Here is a 25,956-nt window from a genome sequence, read left to right as displayed (position 1 = left end):
AGTTAACCATTGAAATGTGGCTGGGGCGTTTTTCATGCCAAATGGCATAACTTTGAATTGGTATATACCATCTGGAGTCACAAAAGCTGAAATCTCCTTCGCCCTTTCGGATAAAGGTACCTGCCAGAAACCTTTAAGTAAATCCAATTTGGAAATAAGAGCTGATTGTCCCACTTTCTCAATGCAATCCTCCAAACGTGGGATAGGATAAGAGTCCGTTCTTGTAACTGCATTAACCTTTCTATAGTCCACACACAACTGTTGGGTACCGTCTGGTGTAGGTGCCATCACTATGGGTGAGCTCCATTGGCTGCAACCCACTTCAATTATGCCATTTTTTAAAAAAGGTCTTTTTTTGGCATTGTAAGAGCAGCGATATAAACATTGTACATAAAAATATAAACATAGTGCAAATACCACCTCCCTCCCCCACAGGTCCCACCATTAATTAACCCCCTAATCTACGCTAACCTAACCCCACCCCCCCTTCTGCTGACGATTAATTCTCTGCGAAGAAGTCAATGAATGGTTTGCACCTCCGGGCGAACCCTAACAGTGACGCTCTCATGGTGAACTTAATTTTCTCCAGGCACAGAAAGCCAGCCATGTCCGATAGCCAGGTCTCCGACTTCGGGGGCCTTGAGACCCTCCATGCTAGTAATATCCGCTTCCGGGCTACAAGGGAAGCAAAGGCCAGAACGTCTGCCTCTTTCTCCTCCTGGATTCCCGGATCCTGCGACACCTCGAAAATCGCCACCTCTGGACTCAATGCCACCCTTGTATTTAATACCTTGAACATGATGTCCACAAACCCCAGCCAAAATCCCCTCAGTTTTGGACATGCCCAGAATCGGTGGACATGGTTCGCTGGTCCTCCCGCACATTTTTCGCACCTATCCTCCACCCCAAAGAATCTGCTCATCCGGGCCACTGACATGTGAGCCCGGTAAACAACCGTGTATTGAATCAGGCGGAGTCTGGCACAAGTTGAGGTCGCGTTGACTCAACTCAACGCATTCGCCCAAAGGCCCTCCTCCATCTCTCCCCCCAGCGCCTCCTCCCACTTTCGCTTCAGCTCCTCGGTCTGCGTCTCATCTGATCCCATAAGCTCCTTATACGTGTCAGAAACGCTCCCCTCTCCTATCCATCCTCTGGAAACTACCCTGTCCTGAATCCCCCTTAGCTGCAGGAATGGGAAGGTTGGTACCTGTCGGCACAGCAAGTCCCGCACCTGCAGATATCGAAATTTGTTTCCCCCCGCCAATGCAAACTTCTCCTCCAGCGCCCTCATGCTCGGAAAGCTCCCCTCTATAAACAAGTCCTCCATCCTCGCAATCCCCGCTCTCCGCCATATTCAGAAACCCCCGTCCATCCTCCCTGGGACAAACCGTTGATTATCGCAAATTGGGGACCAGACGATGCTCCCACATATCTCCTCCAATTCCCCCAGACTCTCAAGGCCGCCACCACCATTTGGATGGTGGAGTACCGCGCTGGCGGGAACGGCAGAGGCGTTGTTATCAGCGCCCCCAAACTTGTGCCCATGCAAGAAGCCGCCTCCATACGCACCCATGCCGACCCCCCCCCCCCCCCCCCCTCCACCAGCCACTTCCTAATCATGACTATGTTAGCCGCCCAGTAATAATTGCTAAAGTTCGGCAGTGCCAGCCCTCCCTCTCCCCGACTCCACTCCAGCATTACCCTCCACACTCGCGGGGACTTGCCCCCCTATACGAAGCCCGCTATAACTTTATCAACCCGCTTAAAAAAGGACGGCGGAATGAAGATGGGGAGACATTGAAATACAAACAAGAATCTTGGGAAGACCGTCATTTTCACCGTTTGGACTCTACCAGCTAGTGACAACAGGAGCGCATCCCATCTCCGGAAATCATCTTTCATCTGATCCACCAACCGGGCCAAGTTCAATTTATGTAGCCGGTCCCAATCCCGCGCCACTTGGATACCTCGGTACCTGAAACTGACCCCTACCACTCTAAACGGCAGTTCCCCCAGTCGCCTCTCCTGACCCCTCACCTGGACCACAAACATCTCGCTCTTCCCCAGATGAAGCTTATACCCCAAAAACCGGCCGAATTCCCCTAAAATTCCCATGATTTCTTCCATCACCTCAATTGGATCTGAAACATACTGAAGCAGGTCGTCCGTATAAAGTGAAACTCTGTGCTCACACCCCCTTCACATGCCCGGGACCAGCCCCTTCCAGCCCGCTGAGGCCCTCAGAGCAATTGCCAGTGGCTCTATAGCCAGCGCAAACAACAGTGGGGATAGGGGGCATCCTTGTCTCCTCCCCCGATGCAGTCTAACATAGTCCGAAGTCATCCTGTTCGTCTGTACACTTGCCACAGGAGTCCGGTACAACAACCTGACCCAGTCTATAAAGCCCTTCCCAAATCCGAACCGCCCCAGAACCTCATAAATAATCCCACTCAACCCGGTGAAAAGTTTCTTCCGCATCCATCGCGACCACTACCTCCACCTCTCTTCTTTAGGGGGGCATCCTGATCACGTTTAACAGCCTTCTTACATTGGCCACCAGCTGCGTGCCCTAAACGAACCCCGTCTGATCCTCCACAATGACGTTCGGTACACAATCCTCAATCCTGGAGGACAAAAGTTTGGCCAGCAGTTTGGCGTCTATGTTTAACAGGGAAATCGGCCTACAAGACTCATACAGCTCCGGGTTCTTATCCCATTTCAGGATAAGCGAAATTGTGGCCTGTGACATCGTCTGGGGCAGAACCCCCCTTTCCCTTGCCTCATTAAACACCTTCATCAGCACCGGTCCCAATATCCCGGAGAACTTTTTATAGAACTCCGCTGGGTACCCGTCCGGTCCAGAGGCCTTACAATTATGCCACTTTTAAGCATACTCTCAATCTCTTTGTTAACCGGTGCCAATTTTAAAGGGTTAAGTCTGTATGGATGTTGTTTGATTGGAACAGCATTTCCCACATCTACATCATGTATTGCCATCTTAGTACTTCCCAATTTATCTCTTCAAACTTGCCCTCGTGATATCAATAACTCTTTCAGTCCGTTTTTCCTCTGGAAGGTAACTCAACACTTTATCCCAATTTTTAAGAACATCCTTATTTTCCAATTTAATTTGAGGTATGTCAAATTCACAGTTATCTGGATTTGGTTCATCACTTTGAGCTAGAATCATTAAAACCTCCTCCTTTTCCTCTCCTTCCCTTTCAAAGTTCCTTTTAAGCATATTCACATGACACACTCGGTGAGTCTTCCTTCTATCTCGTGTTTTTAACCACATAATTCACCTCACTTAATTTTCTTTCAATCTGATAAGTCCACAAAAATTTGCTTTTAAAGGTTCACATACCACTGGTAACAATGCTAAAACTTATCTCACTGGCAAAACTACGAACTTTGGATTTCCTGTCCGCTACCCGTTTCATCACGTTTTGTGCAACTTTTAATTGTTGTCTAGCCAATTTACCTGCTCTATTTATTCGCTCCCTAAAATTTGACACGTAATCCAATAATGTAATTTCCTATTTCTCACTTACCAATTATTCCTTAATCAATTTAGGTGGCCCTCTTACCTCATGACCAAAAATTAGTTCAAAAGAACTAAATTTGGTGGACTCATTAGGTGCATCCCTAATTGCAAACAGTACAAATGGAATTCCTTTATCCCAATCCTCTGGATAATCTTAACAATAAGCCCTCAACATTTAATGTCCGATGCCACCTTTCTAATGCTCCCTGCGATTCTGGATGGTATACAGTTGATTTAAATTGTTTTTATTCCTGAGCTATCCAGAACTTCTTTGAATAACCTGGAGGTAAAATTCGATCCTTGATCCGATTGTATTTCTGTGGGTAGTCCATATCTCGTAAAGAATTTAAGTAACTCCTCCACAATCTTTTTAGCTGTAATATTACGTACTGGAATGGCCTCTGGAAACCTGATAGACACATCCATTATAGTCAAAAGATATTGATTCCCACTTTTCGTTTTAGGAAGCGGTCCTACGCATCAATTAAGATCCTTGTAAAAGGTTCCTCAGATGCTGGAATGGGTATTAAGGTCGCTGGTTTTATCACTGCTTGAGGTTTCCCTGTCACTTGACATGTGTGACATGATTGACAAAATTTAACTACATCTTTATGTAGTCCAGGCCAATAAAAATGTTTCTGGATTTTAGCTTGAGTTCTCCTTATTCCCAAATGACCTCCCATTGGTACCTCATGTGCAACTCGCAACACCTCCTTTCTATACCCTACCGGATAATATTACTTGATAAACTTCTGCCCACTTTACATCTGCATGCACATGTAAAGGTCTCCATTTTCTCATCAAGACATTACTTTTACAGTAATAACACTCCGGTATACACGCAGATTCCTCTTCCATGTATGCTTTATGATACATCCGTTTTATTTCTATGTCTTTTTGTTGTAACTCCGCCAATTTTCCAGAACTAAAAATATCTGCCTCATCCTCCACCTGTTCTTGTTCTTTTTCAACCATCTGATCAAAAATAGTTTCTGATAATTGCACTTCAACTTCATCTGCACTCTTTGATTTCTCCTCTTGTCTTAACCTATGACTTTGCGACGCTGTTACTACACAATCCAGAAAAATCCCAGGATATTCGTCCTTCAACACTTCAGTTGTCTGATTTTCCACTTGCTTATCAATCACAGTAGGCATCACTCCCACCTGCGATCCAGCTGTATCATTACCCAAGATAAACTGTATTCCTGGACAACATAGTTTCTCTATTACTCCTACTACCACTTCACCACTCTTCACTGGACTTTCCAACCTTACCTTATATAATGGAGCACATCGCATCTCACCCTGAATTCCACATATTACCACCTTTTCTGGCACTATTCTTCCCAGACCACATAACTCCTCATCTCTTACCATTAAAGATTGACTAGCTCCCGTATCTCTTAAAATTGTGACTTCTTTACCTGCTCCTCCTGATAAGTATGAGTAAACTTTACCCACACAAGTAAATTCTTCAAAGAGATCTGGCACCTTCTTATCAATCACCTCTTGATCAGACTGTACAATCTTTTGCATCTCCTTCACCTCACTTGGGCTTTCCTTTACCACTTTAACAAACCCCACCGTCTTATCCTGTTTTACCTCATCAGCCTTTCCAGTGCTTTTCTTCAACCACCAACACTGACTTCACATGGCCTAGTTTATTAGAGTGAAAACATTTGAAACTTTTCATTTCTTTTCCACCCTCCTGGATTTCTTTTTTTAATCTGAGGTACACCCTCCTTATTATCTCCCATCAGATCACCTTTATCTTTACCGTGAGTATTTCTCATGTGCCCAATTTCTATCCCTCACAGGCTGAAACTGATGGCGGAAACCAAGCTTTGATTTATGAACTAATTCATAATCATCTGCCATTTCTGCTGCTCATCTCGCAGTTTTAACCCTCTGCTCTTCCACGAGTACTCACTACATCAGGAATTGAATTTTTTAACTCCTCCAAAAGTATAATTTCTCTGAGAGCTTCATACGTTTGGTCTATTTTCAAAGCCCTTATCCACCTCGCAAAATTACTGTGTTTGGTCCTTTCAAACTCCATGTATGTTTGACCAAATTATTTTCTTAAATTTCTAAACCTTTGTCTGTAGGCTTCACGCACTAGTTCATATGCACCTTAGATGGATTTTTTCACCTCTTCATATGACCCAGATACCTCCTCCGATAGTGATGCAAACACTTCACTGGCCCTACCGACCAGCTTTGTTTTAATCAATAATACCCACATGTCCTGTGGCCATTTCATTTGTTTAGCCATGAAATGAAAAAGGCTGCTACCTCCTTCTCATCAAACCTTGGCAATGCTTGAACATATTGAAATAGATTCCCACCAAGCCTTCGACTTTGACACTCTTTCTCACTATCTTCATCACTATCATCCAACTGTACGTTTCCCTTTATGTCTGCCAATTTTAACTGACTGGTATGTTTCATGGCCATTTTCTGAAGTTCAAACTCTCTCTCTTTATCTTTTTCCCTGATCTGTAGCTCCCTTTCTTTTTCTTCTGCTCGGAGTATTCTTTGTTTTCCTTTTTTCTCTCTTTTTCCTCTCTCTCTCTTTCATAATCAAGCTGCTTTAATTCTTTCTCATGTTCCATTTGTTTAATTTGTAATTGAATTTTTGCCATTTCCAATGAGTCAAACTGCATCTCAGGCAACTTTAAATGCTTAGCCACCGCCATAATTACCTCACCTTTTCGCATTTTGTCAGGTAATGCTAACTGCAATGTTTTTGCCAAATCTAACAGTCTGCTTTTAGTCTCTGTCCGTAAGGTACTGCGTGTGCCCGTCTCCACCCCCAAAAACTTCAGAGCCTCTGAAAGAGCCATTGTCCACAACACACTCCCTACTTAAACTGAAATACCACACCTGAAAAGCAACCACAATATGCTCACCCCTCACTGTCTTTAAGTTCACTAAACCAATCCAATAGATAGACTTTTATCCCCCTCGAGCCCCCAATTTGTTATGGGCCAGGGTTTAGAGAACCCCAAAGTGTATCATGGAGTTCGCCTGACCCACAACTTTTACTAGATTGTGGTATGGGGAGCACAACGCCCACTCTACAGGTGTGGTAGAGCAGAAATGGAAAAGTATTTTTTGAAGCAAAACAAGGTTTATTCTATGAACTCAAGTTAACCTTTTTAAAACATAGTGAACATCTTAGCAACCATCAATTCAAATACAACCCCCAAAGAATACAACACTAAGTAATCCTTAATAACTTGCCAAACAACATCCAGAAGACAAAAGAAACATCTTTTAACAGAAGCACATCAGGTTTACATTCGCTACTGAAAACATTTATAATTCTGAATTCACCAAATGATCAAGAGATAGTCTTTTGATGGCAGAGAGAACAACAGTACACCTGCTTTGTCTGGCTTCAGCTCCAACACTGAAAACGAAACTAAAACACACCCTGCAGCAAACAGTCTAAAACAAAAGTAAAAAGCTGAAAGACAGCCCAGCTCCACCCACTCTTTGACATCACTGCAGTAATAAACACCCATTTCTTAAAGGTACTCTCACTACAGATTCTTATATACACACCCATTTATAAACATCCATTTCTTAAAGGTACTCTCGCATGACACCATGAACAGCCAATACCGTACCTCAAAGTCCTCCTCCGACCCCCTCAGGGAAAATTTGATTTTCTCCAACCTGAGAAAGTCGTACAAGTCTCCCAACCATGCCCCAACACCTCCGGCGGCATGGCCGACCTCCAATTCAAAGGTATCCATCGCCTGGCAATCAGGGAGGCAAAGTCCATGACAGCGGCCTCCATTCCCTCCAGCAGCTCCGACACCACAAAGATTATCACCATAGGGTCCGGCTTCATCTCAACCACTACAATCCTTGATAGAGCCCTGAACACCGCCTCCCAAAAGTTCCACAACTCCTCACACCCCGAGAACATACGAGCATGGTTCACCAGCCCCCTCCCTCAGCTCTTGCACCGGTCTGCTACGCCTGGAAAATACCCACTCATCCGGGCCCGAGTCATGTGGACCCTGTGCGTCACCTTGAATTATGTAAGATTCATCCTTGCGCAGGAGTAGGTCGAGTTCATTCGCCGCATTACTTCGCACCAAAGTCCCCATCCTATCTGCCTTCCCAACTCCTCCTCCCACTTCCACTTGATCCTTTTCACTGAGGCCGTGCCCTGCTCCCTCAACCACCCATATATATCCCCGATCATACCATCCGCCGCTCATTTGGGAGCAACATCATCTTTAAAAATGTAAACTCCGGCACCTGATGGAATTAAGGCAGCTCCTTGCATGCAAAGTTCAGCACCTGCCAATATCTAAACACAGTCCCGCTTGGTAGCTCCTCCAACCTGACCCAATCTGCTCCCCCCCCGCCCCCCATCGTCTCACCTTCTCCACATTCGCTGCCCAATCGTAATGCAACAAATGTAGGAGTGCAAACCCCCCTTCCCACTCCTGCCTTTGCAACAGAGCCCTCTTCACCATCGGCACCTTCCCCTCCCACACAAATTCCGAGATTAACACATCTGCCCTCCAAAAAAAAGCCTTTGGGAGATAAATTGGGAGGGACTAAGCACAAGCATGGATCTTGGCAGTATGTTCATCTTCACCACCTGCGCCCTCCCACCCATGTGAGGTGCAGCGCATCCCAAATTTTAAGGTCCCCCTTAACCTCCTCCACCAACCCCATCAAATTCCACCTCTGTCCTGTGGCCCACTCCGGGGTTACCTGAATCCCCAGGTACCGAAACCGCTCTGTTGCCATCTTAAATGGCAGTGCCCCTAAGGTTCTTCACCCCACCCTGCTGCATTCATCGGGAACACCTCACTTTTCACTACATTCAATTTATAGCCCGAAAAGGCCCCAAACCTCTCAAGTCCATGAATCTGCCAATGCTTTTTAACGGGTCCATTACATACAGCAAGCAACAGGCTCACCAGCGTTCAACACCCGGTTCTCCCTGCCCCCCCACTCTCAATTCCCCGCCACTCAGTCGAAGCTCGAAATACAATCACGATGTGCGTGTGACGTTTTTAACACAGAGGGTGGTGGTGGCCTGGAATGTACTGCCCAAGTGAGGTGGTTGAGGCAGATACATTAGCGACATTTAAGACTTATCTGGATAGGCACATGAACAGACAGGGTATAGAAGGATACAGGCGGTTGGTCTAGATAGGACACGCGATCGGCATAAGCTTGGTGGACCGGAAAGGTTTATTGCTTGTTGTAGAAAAGCTGTGCATCATTCAGCAGGCCCCTACCCCAACGGAAGCCACAGAGCTTCATTCATTTTTAGGATTTGTTAACTATTACAGCAGGTTCATCCTGAACCTTGCGACCATGCTGGCCCCCTTATATCCCCTTTTAAAGAAAAATCAAATGTGGGTGTGTAGAAAACAGCAGGATGCAGCGTTTTCTGCAAGTGAAGAAACAGATATCCTCTTCAGGGTTACTGACACACTACAATCCCGACAAACACTCATCACATGTGACACATCACCTTACGGTATTGGGGCCGTCCTGTCAGACCAGATGAAGAATGACGGGAGAGGACGATCCCTTTCGCCTCGCGGACGCCGGCTGTGGCAGAACAAAACTATGCGTGGATCGAGGAGGGGGGTCTGGCGGCAGTCTACGCAGTAAAAACATTTCACCAATACGTCAACGGTGACCACTTCACTATTATTACAGACCATAAACCTTTACTCTTTTAATCTTTTTAAAGAGGATAAGGTGATCCGGTCCATTGCCTCCATGAGGATCCATGCTGGGCCCTGCTGTTGGTCGCCTACAAAAATTTATTTGAGCATCGGCCGGGACCCAGATAGTGAACACTGGCACTCTGAGCCGTTTGCCTTCACCGGCTAGCCCAACATCACCCCACAAGGCGAACACAGTGATGCCACTCTAAACTTCATGGACTCTTTGTTGTTCACAGCATCTAGGATCCGTGAATAGATTCAGACAGACCTGATTCTCTCAAAAGTTCAACATGTCAGGTGAATTTTCGTCAGAACTGTCCGATTCTAGTGTGGAGGACGGCATCCTGCTATGTGGTATGTGTGTCGTCATTCTATTAAAAGGCCAGAGATTGATACTGAAAGACATCCACAATGGACATCTCGGGATGTCCAAAATGAATATGTTGGCGCGCAGTTACGTCTGGTGGCCGGGCCTGGATGCGGACATTGAGAGGATGGCGGACATTAAGAGGATGCTCCGTCTGTCAGGAGCACCAGCAGCACCCACCGGCTGCGCCCCTTCACTCCTGAGAATAACCAGGGCAGCGTGGGCACGATTGCATGCTGACTTTGCTAGACCGTTTCAGAGCTCAATGTTCCTCCTTTGATTGACGGCCATTCAAAATGGCTGGAAATCCACAGGATTGCGGTGACCACCTCCTGGGCAACCATCGAGAAGTTGTGATTATCGTTCAGCACACACGGCATCCCCGGTGCTTGTTACAGACAACGGGACTCCTTTTACGCGTGAGGAGTTCTCTGGGTTTTTGAAGCGAATGGGGTACAGATCCATCCGCCTGCTACTGGTTTAGCGGAGCTGGAGCTACAAACGTTCAAATGAGGCCTCAAGAAGCAGTTTTCTGGCTCGATGAACACAAGGCTGGCTCATTTTTCATTTTGTTACAGGGCTGGGGTAGTCCCGGCTGAAATGCTGATGGACCATAGGCTTTGAATCCACCTTAGTATGATTTTCCTGGACATCGGTATGCCAGTGCGCCATAACAAAGAGCGACAAGGGCGTTGCCCTTTTTGACATTATCCATCCAGATGCTTTGTGCCATGTGACACGGTCTACATTCAAAGTTTTGCAGATGCGCCGAGTGGGTCACTGGGATTATCCTCCACCAGACAGGGCTGGTTTCCTATCAAGTACAGGCCCAAGGTCGGATCATGCGAAAGCACCTTGATCACATTTGGTCCAGGCAAGCAATTCTTCGAAAATGTCCTCGTAAGCGTGAAGTTTTCATCCAGCCAACTCTGATGCGGCAGTAGGCCGTGGTGGAGCCTCAAGGGGGTCAAGACACCAGTATGGGAGAGGTTGTGGACACAAATTCTGAAATGGAAACTCAAGCATCGGAAATCTCCGATGGGCATCAACAGAACAGCTGCCTCCGGCAGAGCATCCGCCATGACCGTCCAGTCGAAAGTGGCATCCGCCTTCCAGATTCATGGCGCCCGAACCTCGGATGCACGACGCCCAGCCTGACTCTCAAAGAGAGTTCAACGTCCTCCTTCCCCCCAGACGTCGAAGGATTCTTCTGACTTTGGTGGGGGAGAGAGGGGGGCGAGATATAACCCGCAAAGATCTTACGGGGTGGGAACAATTAACTTCCCCGTGAAACTTGTCAAATACAAGCTCCTCCGTTAAGGTGGGGGGGGGGGGGGGGAACACCTCTAAACAATGTCTAGTTGCAAGGTATATAAAGCTGGCCACTTTGGCACCAGCAAGGCAGACCCAGTTGGGATCTACTGGGTGATGTATATAATGGTTATTATAAATAAACTAAGTTTCATTGATCTACTTGGCGTGGACTCCTCCATGGCCTTATAAACGGTTGATTTTGTAAATTTAGAATTAAACGCTCTGATTAGCTTTTGAACTCTACAGTTCTTTTAACTTTCATTACTTAGGAATATGCATTAGTTGTATGTGTCGTGTTATATTGAGCACACCAATTACTTTCAAGTGCTGCATTCACATGTATTTTATATAAACTTTGTGTAATTTCTGTAACTTTGTAATTTTGGTAAAGTTATTCTGTATTTTTAATTGACTGACAGATACAAGAAAAACATGCCCTGGCAAAGATGCTCTCTGACAAAACCACATTGACAAGCGCCTGTTTTAATGAAACATACTGATATCTCTCGGTCAATTAGACATCTGGACCGATGCATCCATGTTCCCAGACATCACATGCTGTCTTATGTCAAATAAAGAAGATGTCCAAACCATTCTAATGACCCATTACCTTAGAAGAAAGTAATGAAACTGAAAGAAAGGAGACTTTAAACTGTGCACTTATCTTTTATTAACACTCTCTATAGTTTTGAAGTACGACCCACTTTGTAATCTTCTATTTTAGGTTTACATAGTTTTAAGGTTATAACCAACTTTACCACTCTATTGAACATAAAAGCAAATTACTGCGGATGCTGGAATCTGAAACAAAAACAGAAAATACTGGGCAATCTCAGCAGGTCTGACAGAAGGAAGTTAACCTGGACAGAACTGGAAATGGGGTCAGATCTATACTGTAGTGGGGAGAGCGTGCAGTGGTGGGGCTGGATAGAGAGCCAGTGATAGGCGGAGATAGAAAAAGATGTTGAGGACAGAAGAAAGGAATGTAAATAGAGGTGATTAAGGCTAAGAAGGGTGCTGATAGTGGCACATAAATAGATTAGAATGTGTGAACGGCAGAACAAAGTGGAGGGCAGAGTTCACAGTTCAACAACTTCAGACTGTGAACTCTCTCCTCCACCTTCACCCCACTTTTATTGCGATCAGTTTATTTTCATTTTTTCCATTGATCTGCTTGTCCCTCGCCATTGTCCCATGTACTTAATGATCTGTTGAGCTGCTCGCAGAAAAATACTTTTCACTGCACCTCGGTGCACGTGACAATAAACAAATCCAATCCAATCCAACCTCCCCCTACTCCACTTGGGCCAACTGTTCCGCGGTGCCGTTTGACAACTGCTCACTTTTGTGAGCCGTTGTCCAGCCCCCCCCACCCGCCCCCCCACACACAACAGTATAAATCTGACCCCATTTCCAGCTTTGACAAAAAGTCATCCGGACTCAAAATGTTAGCTCCTTTCTCTCTCCACAGATGCTGTTAGACCTGCTGAAATTGTCCAATATTTTCTGTATTTTAGCACTCCATCGTTTGTTTGAAAAGTGAAGTAAACTCATTCCAAGTAACCAGAGAGTGAAAAAAACGCAGCAAAAGGCCTGTAAAAAACAAAGAATCAGGCAGGACGGGAGGAGAGGACTGGCAAGGGTTATTTATTTATTCATTTATTATGATGTTCCTGTTTGTTCTTGCTCGTGTTTGTTTGTATTTACTGTTTATATAAATGCCTCAATAAAAATATAGTTAAAAAAAACCAAAGAATCACTGCCAGGGGTCTAATTTAATGAGGAAGTTGCACCAATTGAGCAAAATCTCAGACAGTGAGCTCAAGGTATCATTCATGAAGGCACGACTGCACACTTCCTCCTCTCCTAAAGGAATGGACAAATAAGATATAAAACATCTTTTCACCTTAGCAAGAATTCATAAAAGTGACAGATATATTATAATGAAAAGGATGGTCCCACTGACAGCTTAAGACGGCCAGTCAGAGGACATCATGAAATTGCATCAAAAAGATGACCATCAGCCTTGAGACACCAATCAGAAACTGATCATGCACCTAGTCCACAGGGAAGCAAAAGACAAGAGAAGTAATAGGGGAGAGATCAGGGAGCGAGTATCGACCTGTGCCCACAATGATCCAGGAAGCAAGGACTGTAGTACGCCTGTAAAATTGGTGCCCTATGAAGAGTATTAAAATCTATAACTTTCTCAAGTCTCTTGTGCAACTTCATGTTCAATCCGCCGTAAGCAGGATGCATAGACGATTAGGTAGAAATTAGCGAACAAAGTTTATTATGATACAAATCCAAAATCCTCCACTCCCCTAAGAGTCTCCTTCCCAAACCTATTCCCAGGTCGGAGTCTTTATGAGCGAGTTGGGGCTCTTCCAGTTAAGGGGAAGCCCTGGTCCCTTAAAGGGGCAGTTCATATTCCGGGATGTCATGGGAAATCGTATGGTCCTGATCCGGGGACCTTCACAGGGGTTATAACATTTCATCCAACTATCTTCTGTTGCCCATATGGTTAAATTTCAAATTAACAAAATTGGAATTGAAGTCAAATAGTACCTAGAACTCTCAAAATTAATCATTTAAGAAAATGCAGATTAAATATTGAATACCCTAAAATAATTTTAAAATGTTCCTACATCACGATTGCTTCCCAACGTCTTGTCCATAATGAACACATTTTGTTTTCAAGCAGGCTTCTTATTCAGAAAGGGCAGCTGAGCCCAATCCTATCTTCACGTAACTTCCACACTCACGGGAGGCAATGAAAAGCCGTCCACGGTACAATCCAAGCTCACTTTTTCCTCCATCTCTGGGAAAACGGAGGAGCTCCCAACTGTTTCTCGGCTGCGATCAGCTAGCTCAGCAAACCGCACAGCCCTGATTTATGATGGCTTGAAATGTAACAGTGAACAGTCACCCAAATCCCACGCACTGGCTTTCATCAGTGAATATTATACACTGGTGAAGTGCATGCGGAAGTATTAATGATCGTAAGTGAATCACCAGTTGAAAGATTGTCCACCACAGTGAATTATTTGCAAGCTAAACGATCAGAATATATTACAAGTCTGTAACTTTCAGGAGCTTCAGACTGATAAATTATCGGGATACTCCATATATAGCCATTAAAGGACGACATTTATTTGACAAAGGAAGGGGAGAAACTCTTGTGAAATGAAGTGTTTTCGCTCTCCAATAGGTGAATCTGGAGTTGCTGGACACAAGTAAGGATTTATTTTACGAAAGTATGCCTGACTTATTAAAACACTTAATTTCTTCACTGTTCCCCTTGTTTGGGTGTTAAAAGCAGGTTTGTGACAGACGGAAGTAAGTAGATCTGAGATTGTGCTTACCACCTTTTTTTTTAAAAAAAAACATTTTCAGGATGTGAACTTTGTTGGCAAGGCCAGAATTATTGTCCATCCTAATTCGCCCTGAGAAGGTGAATTTCGTCCTGAAGCAAATCAAGTGGCTTGCTGGGATATTTCAGCGGGCATTAAGATTCAAACGCATCGATCTGGGACTAGGAGTCATACAAAGGCCACATTAAATGAGCCAGTTGTGGGGGGTTTTCACAACAATCCAGTTGCTTCACGATCAAATTGAACGATATCAGCTTTCTATTTTCTGAGTTTTGTTTTAAACTGAATTCAAATGCTTAAACTGCATGTTGTGATTTGAGCTCGTGTTCAAACATGAATCTGAATTGTGTTCATGCCCATAAGTCCATCAACATAAGTATTATTCAAATGCATCCCATTAAAAGAATGGATCTAAGTAATGGAACATGGCCCCACAGTATATTGCAACCTGCTTACAAAACAAAATACTCTGTGACTCAGACAGACAATTATTGCCGGAGGATATATTTTTATAAAAGCATGCTATAGTTCAACCAGGGTAAATAACTTCAAAATATGGCCCCATCACTTCTACCATCCATGTTTAACACAGGCCATTGTTTACATCTGGCAAACAGCAATAAATATTTTCCATCGCCCTTTATTTCAACTATAATGGCTGAGAGAATTAACTGTTATCAATTACTTTGGTAAGAAGATTTCATTTTGTTAAGGTACGGGAGACATATAATCATCTCGAAGTGCTGTTGGGTTATAGCCTGCGTGACTGAAAACTGCCTCCAATATCGAACATGATCTCAGCATTAAAATTCACCTCCTGAGTAACATGAATGAGCTGTATATGATGAACATGCTCTACAGAAAGAGACTATTCTGTCCTCCATGCCTGTGGCAGCATATTGAAAGAGCTATCCAACTAGTCCCACTCCAATGCTCATTCCCCAGAACCCTGCAAATTTCTCCTATCCCAATATACATCCGGTTCTCTTTTGAAAGTTATTACTGAATCTGCTTTTGCAACCCTTTTAACCTGTGCATTTAAGATCACAACTTGCTGCGCAAAATTAATTCTCCTTTTGGTTCTTAAGATGATTGTCTGAAATGGCGAGGTTTAGTTTGTTCAATCATTACCTGTGAAATTGAGGTGTACCCATATGCTACCCCTTTGAACCACATACCTCATGTCGTATTACGTTAACACCTAGACATCTACAATAAGCGGCAGGACCTGTACAAAATGCATGACCAAAAATACTTCCACAACTTAAGAGTTTGTTGAATAGTTTACCCTCAGTTCCAAATGCCTTTTCATATTTGAATAATATATTTGACCTATATCACCAGAGTTTAAATGCTCATTCAGCCCATTAAGTTCAAGAGGCAAAAACTAACCCTCAGCAAGCAGATAGGGTCAGAGGCCACAGGAAAATGCAGACTATGTAAATCCCATTCCTCAGCATTCACTAATGGGGAACCCAAACTGCAACACTGATCAAGCATTGTGCTCTAACCGCCATTCTCCAATGCTCAACCAGAATGCTACAAACACTATAATAAGAGCAAAATACTACGGAGCTCAGAAAGAAAAACAGGCTGGACAAATTCAGCAGGTCTGGCAACGTCTGTGCAGAGAGAAACAGGGCAGCACAGTGGTGAGCATGGTTGCCTCACAGCGCCAGGGACCTGCGTTAAATTCTGGCCTTGGGTGACTGTGTGGAGTTTGCATGTTTTTTCCGTGTCTGCACGGGTTTCCTCCGGGTACTCCGGTTTCCTCCCACAGTCCAAAGATGTGGTGTGGTAGCGTGGCTCCTTTAAAGGGTGTGGTAGTCACCACTGATGTATATATTGTATATATAGGATGTTGATATAGGTGCTTTACGGCAAGGCCCCTGTACTACATGTACGGGGGCAGATCCCTGCCTGCTGGTTCCTCCCAGTAGGCGGAGTATAAATATGTGTGCTCCCAGTACAGCAGCCATTTTGTCAGCTGCTGAAGGAGGTCACACATCTTAGTGTAATAAAGCCTCAATTACATCCTGCTCTCGTCTTCGTATAATTGATCGTGCATCAATTTATTACACTGAGTTTTTCAGAAGATGGACCTCCGCATCAAGCCGGATCGCCTGCAGCTGCATCCGCAATCAGACAACACCAAAAAGGACTTTGAACATTGGCTAGCCTGTTTCGAAGCGAACATCGGGTCTGTGCCAGACAGAATTCCAGAAGCACAGAAGCTCCAGATCCTTTACACGCGCCTGAGGTCCAACTTCTTTCCGCTTGTCCAGGAGGCGCCGACCTACGCAGATGCCATGGCGCTACTGAAGGAAAACTACGCTCAGTGGACTAACACACTACGCCAGGCACCTTCTCTCCACGCGGCGTCAACTTCCCACTGAGTCCATGGAGGATTTCTGGCGCACCCTGCTCCCCCTAGTTAGAGACTGTGACTGTCAGGTCGTTTCGACCACGGAACACTCAAATTTGCTAACGAGAGACGCATTTGTTACGGGCATAGGGCCTGACTACATCCGCAAGCGCCCGAGGGGGCCACGCTCGACCTCGCGGCGACCAAAAAACTAGCGCTTTCACTTACGGTCGTATCACGCAACATTCAGGCCTATCCCCCCCCGACCGCGCGCACCCCCCCCCCCCCCGGTGCATCGTGGACTCCGCAGACGGCCGCCCCATCGTGGACCCCATCAGCGACCACCCTTGGCCAATCCCACGACTGTGCCGCGAGGCAGCCAACCAACCCTGGCGGGCCCAAATGCTACTTCTGTGGACAATCAAAACACCCCCGATAGCGCTGCCCGGCGCGGAGCGCCCTCTGCAAAGCCTGTGGCAAGAAGGGACATTTCGCTGCAGTGTGCCAGGCCCGCACAAGCGCCGCTATTGTCCCGGCACTCCCCACGTGCAGCCAGTGGACGCCACCATCTTGCTCGACTCGCAACACATGCAACCCGTGGGTGCCGCCATCTTGCTTTCCCCATGATACGTGCGGCCCGTGGGCGCCGCCATCTTACCAGAGTCAGGACCCATGCCCGTCGGGCAAATCATCCGGCCGCTCATCGCCTGCAACCGCCAACAACCAGCCGCGTCTCGCCTCAGTCACGATTGGCCAGTCTCGACCACACAACCTCGCGACTACTTCAACTAAAGTGAAGGTCAACGGGCACGAGATCACCTGCCTGCTGGACTCCGGGAGCACTGAGAGCTTCATTCACCCCGATATGGTAAGGCGCTGCTCCCTCGCGGTACACCCTGCTAACCAGAGAATCTCCCTGGCCTCCGGGTCCCACTCCGTGGCAATTCGGGGGTACTGCATCGCCACTCTCACTGTCCAAGGCGTGGAGTTCAGCGGCTTCCACCTCTACGTCCTCCCCAACCTCTGCGCTGCCTTGCTACTCGGCCTGGACTTCCAGTGCAACCTCCAGTGCATAACCCTGAAATTTGGCGGGCCCCTACCACCCTTTACTGTGTGCGGCCTCGCGACCCTTAAGGTCGATCCACCTTCCCTTTTTGCAAACCTAACCCCGGATTGCAAACCCGTCGCCACCAGGAGCAGACGGTACAGCGCCCAGGACAGGACCTTCACCAGGTCTGAAGTCCAGCGGCTGCTTCGGGAAGGCATCATCGAGGCCGGCAACAGCCCCTGGAGAGCCCGAGTGGCAACGGTCAAAACTGGGGAGAAAAACAGGATGGTTGTTGACTACAGTCAGACACGCAGTTCGATGCGTAACGCCGCCCACGCATATCTGATATGGCCAATCAGATTGCACAGTACCGGGTCTTCTCGACGGTAGACCTGAAGTCTGCCTACCACCAGCTCCCCATCCGCAAGGCGAACCGCCCATACACTGCGTTCGAGGAACACGGCCGCCTTTACCACTTATTTTGGTTCCCTTCGACGTCAGCAACGGGGTCTCGGTCTTCCAACGGGAGATGGACCGAATGGTTGACCGGTACGGGCTGCGGGCCACTTTCCCGTACCTGGACAATGTCACCATCTGCGGCCACGATCAGCAGGACCATGACGCAAACCTTGCCAAATTTCTCCACACCGCCACTCTCCTCAACCTCACGTATAGCAAGGAGAAGTGCGTGTTCAGCACAAACCACTTAGCGATCCTCGGCTATGTTGTCCCGATCCCGTCCGCATGCACCCCCTCATGCATCTCCACCCCCCCCCCCCCCCCCCACTCTGCCCCAAGGCCCTCAAATGTTGCCTGGTGTTATTTTCGTATTACGCCCAGTGGGTCCCAAACTATGCAGATAAGGCCCGCCCACTCATACAATCCTCTGACGGCCGAGGCTCACCAGGCCTTCAACCGTATCAAGGCAGACATCGCCAAGGCCGCGATGCACGCGGTCGACGAGATGCTCCCCTTCCAAGACGAGTGCGATGCATCAGACGTCGCTCTGGCCGCCACCCTCAACCAGGCAGGCAGGCCCGTGGCATTCTTTTCCCGCACTCTCCATGCCTCCGAAATTCGCACTCCTCCATCGAAAAAGAGGCCCAAACCATCGTTGAAGCTGTGCGGCATTGGAGGCATTACCTGGCTGGCAGGAGATTCACTCTCCTCACTGACCAACGGTCGGTTGCCTTCATGTTTAATAACACACGAGGGGCAAGATCAAAAACGATAAAATCTTGAGGTGGAGGATCGAGCTCTCCACCTACAATTACGAGATTTTGTATCGTCCCGGTAAGCTCAACGAGCCCCCCGATGCCCTATCCCGAGGCATATGTGCCAGCGCAGAACTGGATTGACTCCAGGCCCTGCACGACAACCTCGGTCACCCAGGGGTCACACGTTTTTACCATTTCATCAAAGGCCCGCAACCGGCCCTACTCCATCGAGGAAGTCAGGGCAATCACCAGAGACTGCCAGGTCTGCGCGGAATGTAAACCGCATTTCTACCGGCCAGACAGTGCGTGCCTGGTGAAGGCCTCCCGCCCCTTTGAACGCCTCAGCGTGGACTTCAAAGGGCCCCTCCCTCCACCGACCTCAACACATACTTTCTCAGTGTGGTTGATGAATATTCCCGATTCCCCTTCGCCGTCCCATGCCCCGACATGACATCTGCCACCGTCATCAAAGCCCTCAACACAATCTTCGCTCTGTTCGGCTTCCCCGCCTACGTCCACAGCGACCGGGGATCCACATTCAGGAGCGATGAGCTGCGCCAGTACCTGCTCAACAGGGGCAACGCCTCGAGCAGGACGACCAGCTACAACCCCAGGGGAAATGGGCAGGTGGAGAGGGAGAATGGGACAGTCTGGAGGGCCGTCCAGCTGGCCCTTCGGTCCAGAAATCTCCCGGCCTCCCGCTGGCAGGAGGTCCTCCCCGACGCAATTCACTCCATTCGGTCGCTCCTGTGCACTGCTACTAATGAAACACCCCATGAGCGTCTCTTTGCCTTCCCCAGGAAGTCCACCTCCGGGGTTTCACTCCCGACATGGCAGGCAGCTCCGGGACCCGTTCTCCTCCACAAGGCGGACCTGTTGGTTGAGAGGGTACAGCTACCTCATGCCAACCCGCAGTACACCTACGTAGCGTACCCCGATGGCCGCCAAGACACAGTCTCCCTCAGGGATCTGGCACCAGCTGGTTCCCCACACACACACACCCTCCGACCCGGCGCCACCCTCCCTCCCCCCGGCACACCCTACCGCAGCCCCCGCTCTGGGACAATCCGTCCACCCCTTGCTCACACCCGGGGGTGAAGAGGATTTCGACACGCTCCTGGAGTCACCGAAGACCAAGCCGCCACCGGAGTCACCACCAGCAATGCGGCGCTCTCAACAACAGATCAAGGCACCGGACCGCCTGAATTTTATTATCTGTACTTTTAAAACTCAACTTTCTGTATATAGTTCTCCACCACCGCCGGTCTCATTTTTTTAACAGGGGGCAGTCACCACTGATGTATATACAGGATGTTGATATAGGTGCTTTATGGTAAGGCATACTACAGGTACGGGGGTAGATCCCGGCCTGTTGGCTCCGCCCAGTAGGCGGAGTATAAATATATGTGCTCCCAGTACAGCAGCCATTTCGTCAGCTACTGTAGGAGGCCACACATCTCCGTGTAATAAAACCTCGATTACATCCTGCTCTCGTCTTTGTGTCATTGATCGTGCATCAAAGGGCAATCCTTCATGGGCCACGTGACCTGCACGGAGCATATGGGGAGAGAGTGTGCAAACCTCAGCCCATCGGGTGTCTGGGCACGGAACTGGTTGTTGGGCTATCGTCAGAGTAAGATTGGGAAGTGAGGGAACTAGACCTATCTCAGAGTTGTACTGTGCGGTACAAAGTTCTTCTTTGTTAAATAAATCACCATTATGATTTAACACGACTTGTCCCTTCACCTCAAGTGAAATTTGCTGTGCTAATCTTTTGCTACTGTTTAACATTGGGCCAGGGCTCGCTGCCAGCAACAGATTGGGAGTGTCCCTCATTAATAGTGATTTAAACAGCGCAAGTTTACACTAGAGCTTTCGGAGTTTCCAGTCCCTGCTCCAGTTTGAATCCAGCAACTTGCAGGATGGAGCACTCAAATCCCCCTCATCCCTGATAATGCTCAAACCCCGCCAAACCTTCAACAATGCTCAAGACCGCTCACCCTGACAATTCATACTCTCACCCAGACAGTGCTCACCCCCTTAACCCCCCCCAATGCTCATCACCCTCACACCCCGAAACAACTATGAAACAAAACACCCGGAGGCCTTGTTCATCGTGGCCGGAGACTTCAACAAGGCCAACCTCAAGAGTGTACTGCCAAAATTCCACCAGCACATCTCCTGTCCAACCAGGGCCGACAACACTCTTGACCACTGTTACTCAAAAGTCAAGGGTGCCTACCGTTTCATCCCCCGACCGCACTTTGGGAAATCAGACCATAAGACGGTGCTCCTTCTCCCGGCATACAAGCAGAAACTCAAGCGGGAGAATCCAGCTATGAAGGTTGTGCAGTGCTGGTCCAAGGAGACAGAAGAGCTCTTATGTGACTGCTTAGAGACAGTGGACTGGTCCATATTTAAGAACTCAGCGACCAACTTAAATGAGTATGCCACCATCGTCACAGATGTGTGGACGACTGCGTGCCAAAGAAAGCAGTACGTACGTTCCCCAACCGGAAACCATGGCTCAATCGCGAGATTGACTCCCTACTGAAGGACAGATCTGAGGCGTTCAAGACAGACAATCCTGACCTACACAAGACATCCAGGTACGCAAAGCCATCCGAGATGCCAAGAGAGAATATCAAACCAAGCTAGAGTCACAGACAGACTCTCGGCGGTTGTGGCAAGGACTAAACAACATAACGGGCTACAAAGCGAAGTCGAACTGTATCTCTGGCAGCAGCGCACCCCTCCCCGATGAACTCAATGCATTCTATGCTCGGTTCGAGCAGGTAACCAACAATCCGCTGGCGAGTGCCCCAGCAGCCCATAATTCACCCATACCCACCATCACAGCTTCCGAAGTCAGATCGGCCTTCCTGAAAGGGAACCCTCGGAAGGCGACGGGCCCTGACAGGATCCCTGGTCGTGCACTCAGAGCCTGCGTAGACCAGCTAGCAGAGGTATTCGCGGACATCTTTAACCTGTCCCGACTCCACTCCGAGGTCCCCACCTGCTTCAAGAAGACCACCATCATAAAGGTACCAAAGAAGAACCAGGCAACGTGCCTCAATGACTACCGTCCAGTGGCCCTGACTTCAGTCGTAATGAAGTGCTTCGAGAGGTTGATCATGAAGCGCATCACCTCCATACTCCCAGAACGCCTTGATCCACTGCAATTCGCATACCGCTGCAACCGGTCCACATCAGATGCTATTTCCCTGGCCCTACACTCATCCCGAGAGCATCTCGAAAACAAGGACTCCTACATCAGACTCCTATTTATTGACTACAGCTCCGCCTTCTACACCATAATCCCAGCCAAGCTCATATCAAAGCTCCAAAACCTAGGACTTGGCTCCCCACTCTGCAACTGGATCCTCGATTTTCTGACCAACAGACCACAATCAGTAAGAATGAACAACAACACCTCCTCCACAATAGTCCTCAACACCGGGGCCCCGCAAGGCTGCGTACTTAGCCCACTACTCTACTCCCTGTACACACACGACTGCGTGGCAAAACTTGGTTCCAACTACATCTACAAGTTTGCTGACGATACGACCATAGTGGGCCGGATCTCGAATAACGACGAGTCAGAATACAGGCGGGAGATAGAGAACCTAGTGGAGTGGTGTAGCGACAACAATCTCTCCCTCAATGCCAGCAAAACTAAAGAACTGGTCATTGGCTTCAGGAAGCAAAGTACTGTACACACCCCTGTCAGCATCAACGGGGCCGAGGTGGAGATGGTTAGCAGTTTCAAATTCCTAGGGGTGCACATCGCCAAAAATCTGTCCTGGTCCACACACGTCGACGCTACCACCAAGAAAGCACAACAGCGCCTATACTTCCTCAGGAAACTAAGGAAATTCGGCATATCCACATTAACCCTTACCAACTTTTACAGATGCACCGTAGAAAGCATCCTATCGGGCTGCATCACAGCCTGGTATGACAACTGCTTGGCCCAGGACCGCAAGAAACTTCAGAGAGTCGTGAATACCGCCCAGTCCATCACACGAACCTGCCTCCCATCCATCGACTCCATCTACGCCTCCCGCTGACTGGGGAAAGCGGGAAGCATAATCAAAGATCCCTCCCACCCGGCTTACTCACTCTTCCAACTTCTTCCATCGGGCAGGAGATACAGAAGTCTGAGAACACGCACGAACAGACTCAAAAACAGCTTCTTCCCCGCTGTTACCAGACTCCTAAATGACCCTCTTATGGACTGACCTCATTAACACGACACCCCTGTATGCTTCAGCCGTTGCAAGTGCTTATGTAGTTACATTGTATATGCTGTATTGCCCTATTATGTATTTTCTTTTATTATCTTTTCTTCCCATGTATTTAATGATCTGTTGAGCTGCTCGCAGAACAATACTTTTCACTGTACCTCGGTACACGTGACAATAAACAAATCCAATCCAATCCGACAGTGCTCACCGCTTAACACCAATGCTCACACCCCGATAATACTCACCCAGTTACCGCGAATGCTCACCTACCTCACCCCGATAATACTCACCCCCAATGCTCACAATCCGATAATACTCGCCACCTTACCCCCAATGCTCACCTCCCACACACCCTCACCCCCCAATGCTCACCTCCCTCACCCCCACAGTGCTCACCCCTTACTCCCCCAATGGTCCCCTCTCTCACCCCCACAGTGCTTACTCCCTCACCCTGACACAGCTCACCCACTTACCCCTAATCTCACCTCCATCGCCCCCTGACAGGAGTGGAGAACCAAATCTCTCACAACAGACTACAGTGTATTCATGTTATTCTGCAGGCTTATCGTTTTCAAATTTATCTCCATGGCATTTACCTGCAGGGACCCACCTTTCCGACAGTCTGCCACGCTCTTGTTAGGAAGAGAACTTGGCATGTTACAGTGGTACGAGGAATGGTCAAAGTGTTGAGGAAAGCTGCCAACATCAGAGAGACAGTAGGATGGAAATTTACAACCTCGGAGGGTGAGGCAGATAGCTAGCCGGCACAAATAAAAGGGACTTTGACTGACTTTCAGAGCACGATACCTCAGAAAGAACAAATCTCATCCTTAGTGATTACATTTGGCAAGTCACTGTAGGGATAAAGCCATGTTGATTTGCCACAATGCAATGAAAAGCTCCATCACAAACAAATTACTTTTCACTTTACATAAAATTGCAGATTTACAGCATAGAAACAGGCCATCCAGCTAATTGGTCCAAACTCTGCATCCCCGTTTAATCCCCACTTCCTCTAATCCTATTAACATAACCTGTTCCTTTCCCGTTCACATGTTCATCTAGCTTCTCCTTTAAAGGCTTTATTGTTTCCTTTGTGAAAGCGAGCCGAACATTCAAACCACTTTATGGGTAAGTCTTTCATGAATTCCTGATTGGATTTCTTAGTGATCTTTCATATGCGTGGTCCCTGGTTAGGTCTCCCCACAAGTGGAAACATTTTCTCTACCGATCAACCACTTCCATAACTTAAAAAGACTTCTTCCCAGCCTTCTCTCTTCCAGCCAAAAGATCCCCAGCCTGTTCAATCTTTTTGGATTATAGCACAGGGCTAAATCGCTGGCTTTGAAGGCAGGCCAGCAGCACGGTTCAATTCCCGTAACAGCCTCCCCGAACAGGCGCCGGAATGTGGCGACTAGGGGTTTTTCGCAGTAACTTCATTTGAAGCCTACTTGTGACAATAAGCGATTTTCATTTCATTTCATTTCAGTTGACATTCTCACTTAATCAAATACCTTACCCCTTGTTTAAGAGCATGTTCACAGTCATTCACCAGCTTTCCAAAAATAAAGGTGTTGATGGTTTCTGGGTTGGACACTGACTGTTGTGTAGTTGATTCTAAGAAAAGCAGAAAGTAAGAGTTGTGTTATGTTACAGATTTCAGGTTCAATTCTAATCATCTACAAAACTTGTATTAAGCGGATATATTTAACAAAAGTTCAGCAAAAGCATTCGCACCGAAGTAGGAAATTTTGGTTGCCTCCACTCTACATATAAAATTACAACTATTTATGCATTTTATACATCAGCTACATTGAGAACTGCTCCAGTGTACATTAATTCATGATGTTACTTGAAGGCAACTAAAATGGCACCAGTGATTTTCATTTTGGACAGGAAACATGAGATCAGGAAGTTTTTTTTTATTCGTTCATGGGACGTATGTGTCGCAGGCTGTGCCAGCATTTATTGCCCAACCCTAGTTACCCTTGAGGGACAGATAAGCGTCAACCACATTGCTGTGGGCTTGGAGTCACATATAGGCCAGACCAGGTAAGGATGGCAGATTTCCTTCCCTAAAGGACATTAGTGAAACAGATGGGCTTTTACGAAAATCGACAATGGTTTCATGGTCATCACTAGATTTTTGATACAGATTTTTATTGAATTCAAATTTCACCATCTGCAGTGGCAGGATTTGAACCTGGGGCCCCAGAGTACTCTAGTCTCTGGATTACTAGTCCAGTGACAATACCACAATGTCACCATCGCCCCACTACTTGACCAACCAAAGAATAAACTTTAATTTATACATTGTTAGGAAAATAAAGATGGTTTTAAGGGATTTGCATTGGTAAACATAAGAAATTAGGGACAGTTTTAATAATGCTTAATTTAATATTTCTGTCCCTGGGAGGGTAAAACCTATAGTTAGATTCATGCTGGACAATGTTGTATTTGTGAAGGTAGATTTGAATTCCAACTGTGGTTCTATTGTGCTTCGAAAGGGCTACAGCAAGAACGGTAAATAAACCAGCAGTTCTTGCTTAGCTTGCCAGGAGAGTTTTAAGTTTTTGTTTAACTAATTTTATTGCAATTGGAGATAGTAGTGCGAGAGAAGGCAGCTTTCACAGCTCTGCTAGAAGCAATTCGTTTTCAAAGGCTAACGAGGAACATTTCTCCCAGCCTTGCCAGAAGAAAATTCATACTATGGAGTAATAGTTCAAGAAACCTGAAGTCCAGCTAGTTAAGGAAACTAGA

General features: G+C 47.2%; 1 protein-coding gene across 3 annotated transcripts in view; it reads right to left on the bottom strand.

The window, feature by feature from the left end:
- Positions 1 to 25,956, bottom strand: part of pot1 (protection of telomeres 1 homolog) — a 436,401-nt gene that overhangs the window by 303,794 nt on the left and 106,651 nt on the right. For all 3 annotated transcript variants that reach the window (XM_072484445.1, XM_072484444.1, XM_072484446.1), the window contains exon 4: positions 24,716 to 24,813. In XM_072484445.1, coding sequence (XP_072340546.1) covers positions 24,716 to 24,813 — 98 coding nt within the window. The remainder of the gene's footprint in view (positions 1 to 24,715; positions 24,814 to 25,956) is intronic.

The sequence above is a fragment of the Scyliorhinus torazame genome, chromosome 19, assembly GCF_047496885.1.
Source record: "Scyliorhinus torazame isolate Kashiwa2021f chromosome 19, sScyTor2.1, whole genome shotgun sequence".
Lineage (NCBI taxonomy): Eukaryota > Metazoa > Chordata > Chondrichthyes > Carcharhiniformes > Scyliorhinidae > Scyliorhinus > Scyliorhinus torazame.
Note: the sequence above shows the minus strand (reverse complement) of the source record. Positions and strands in the feature narration are given on the sequence as shown.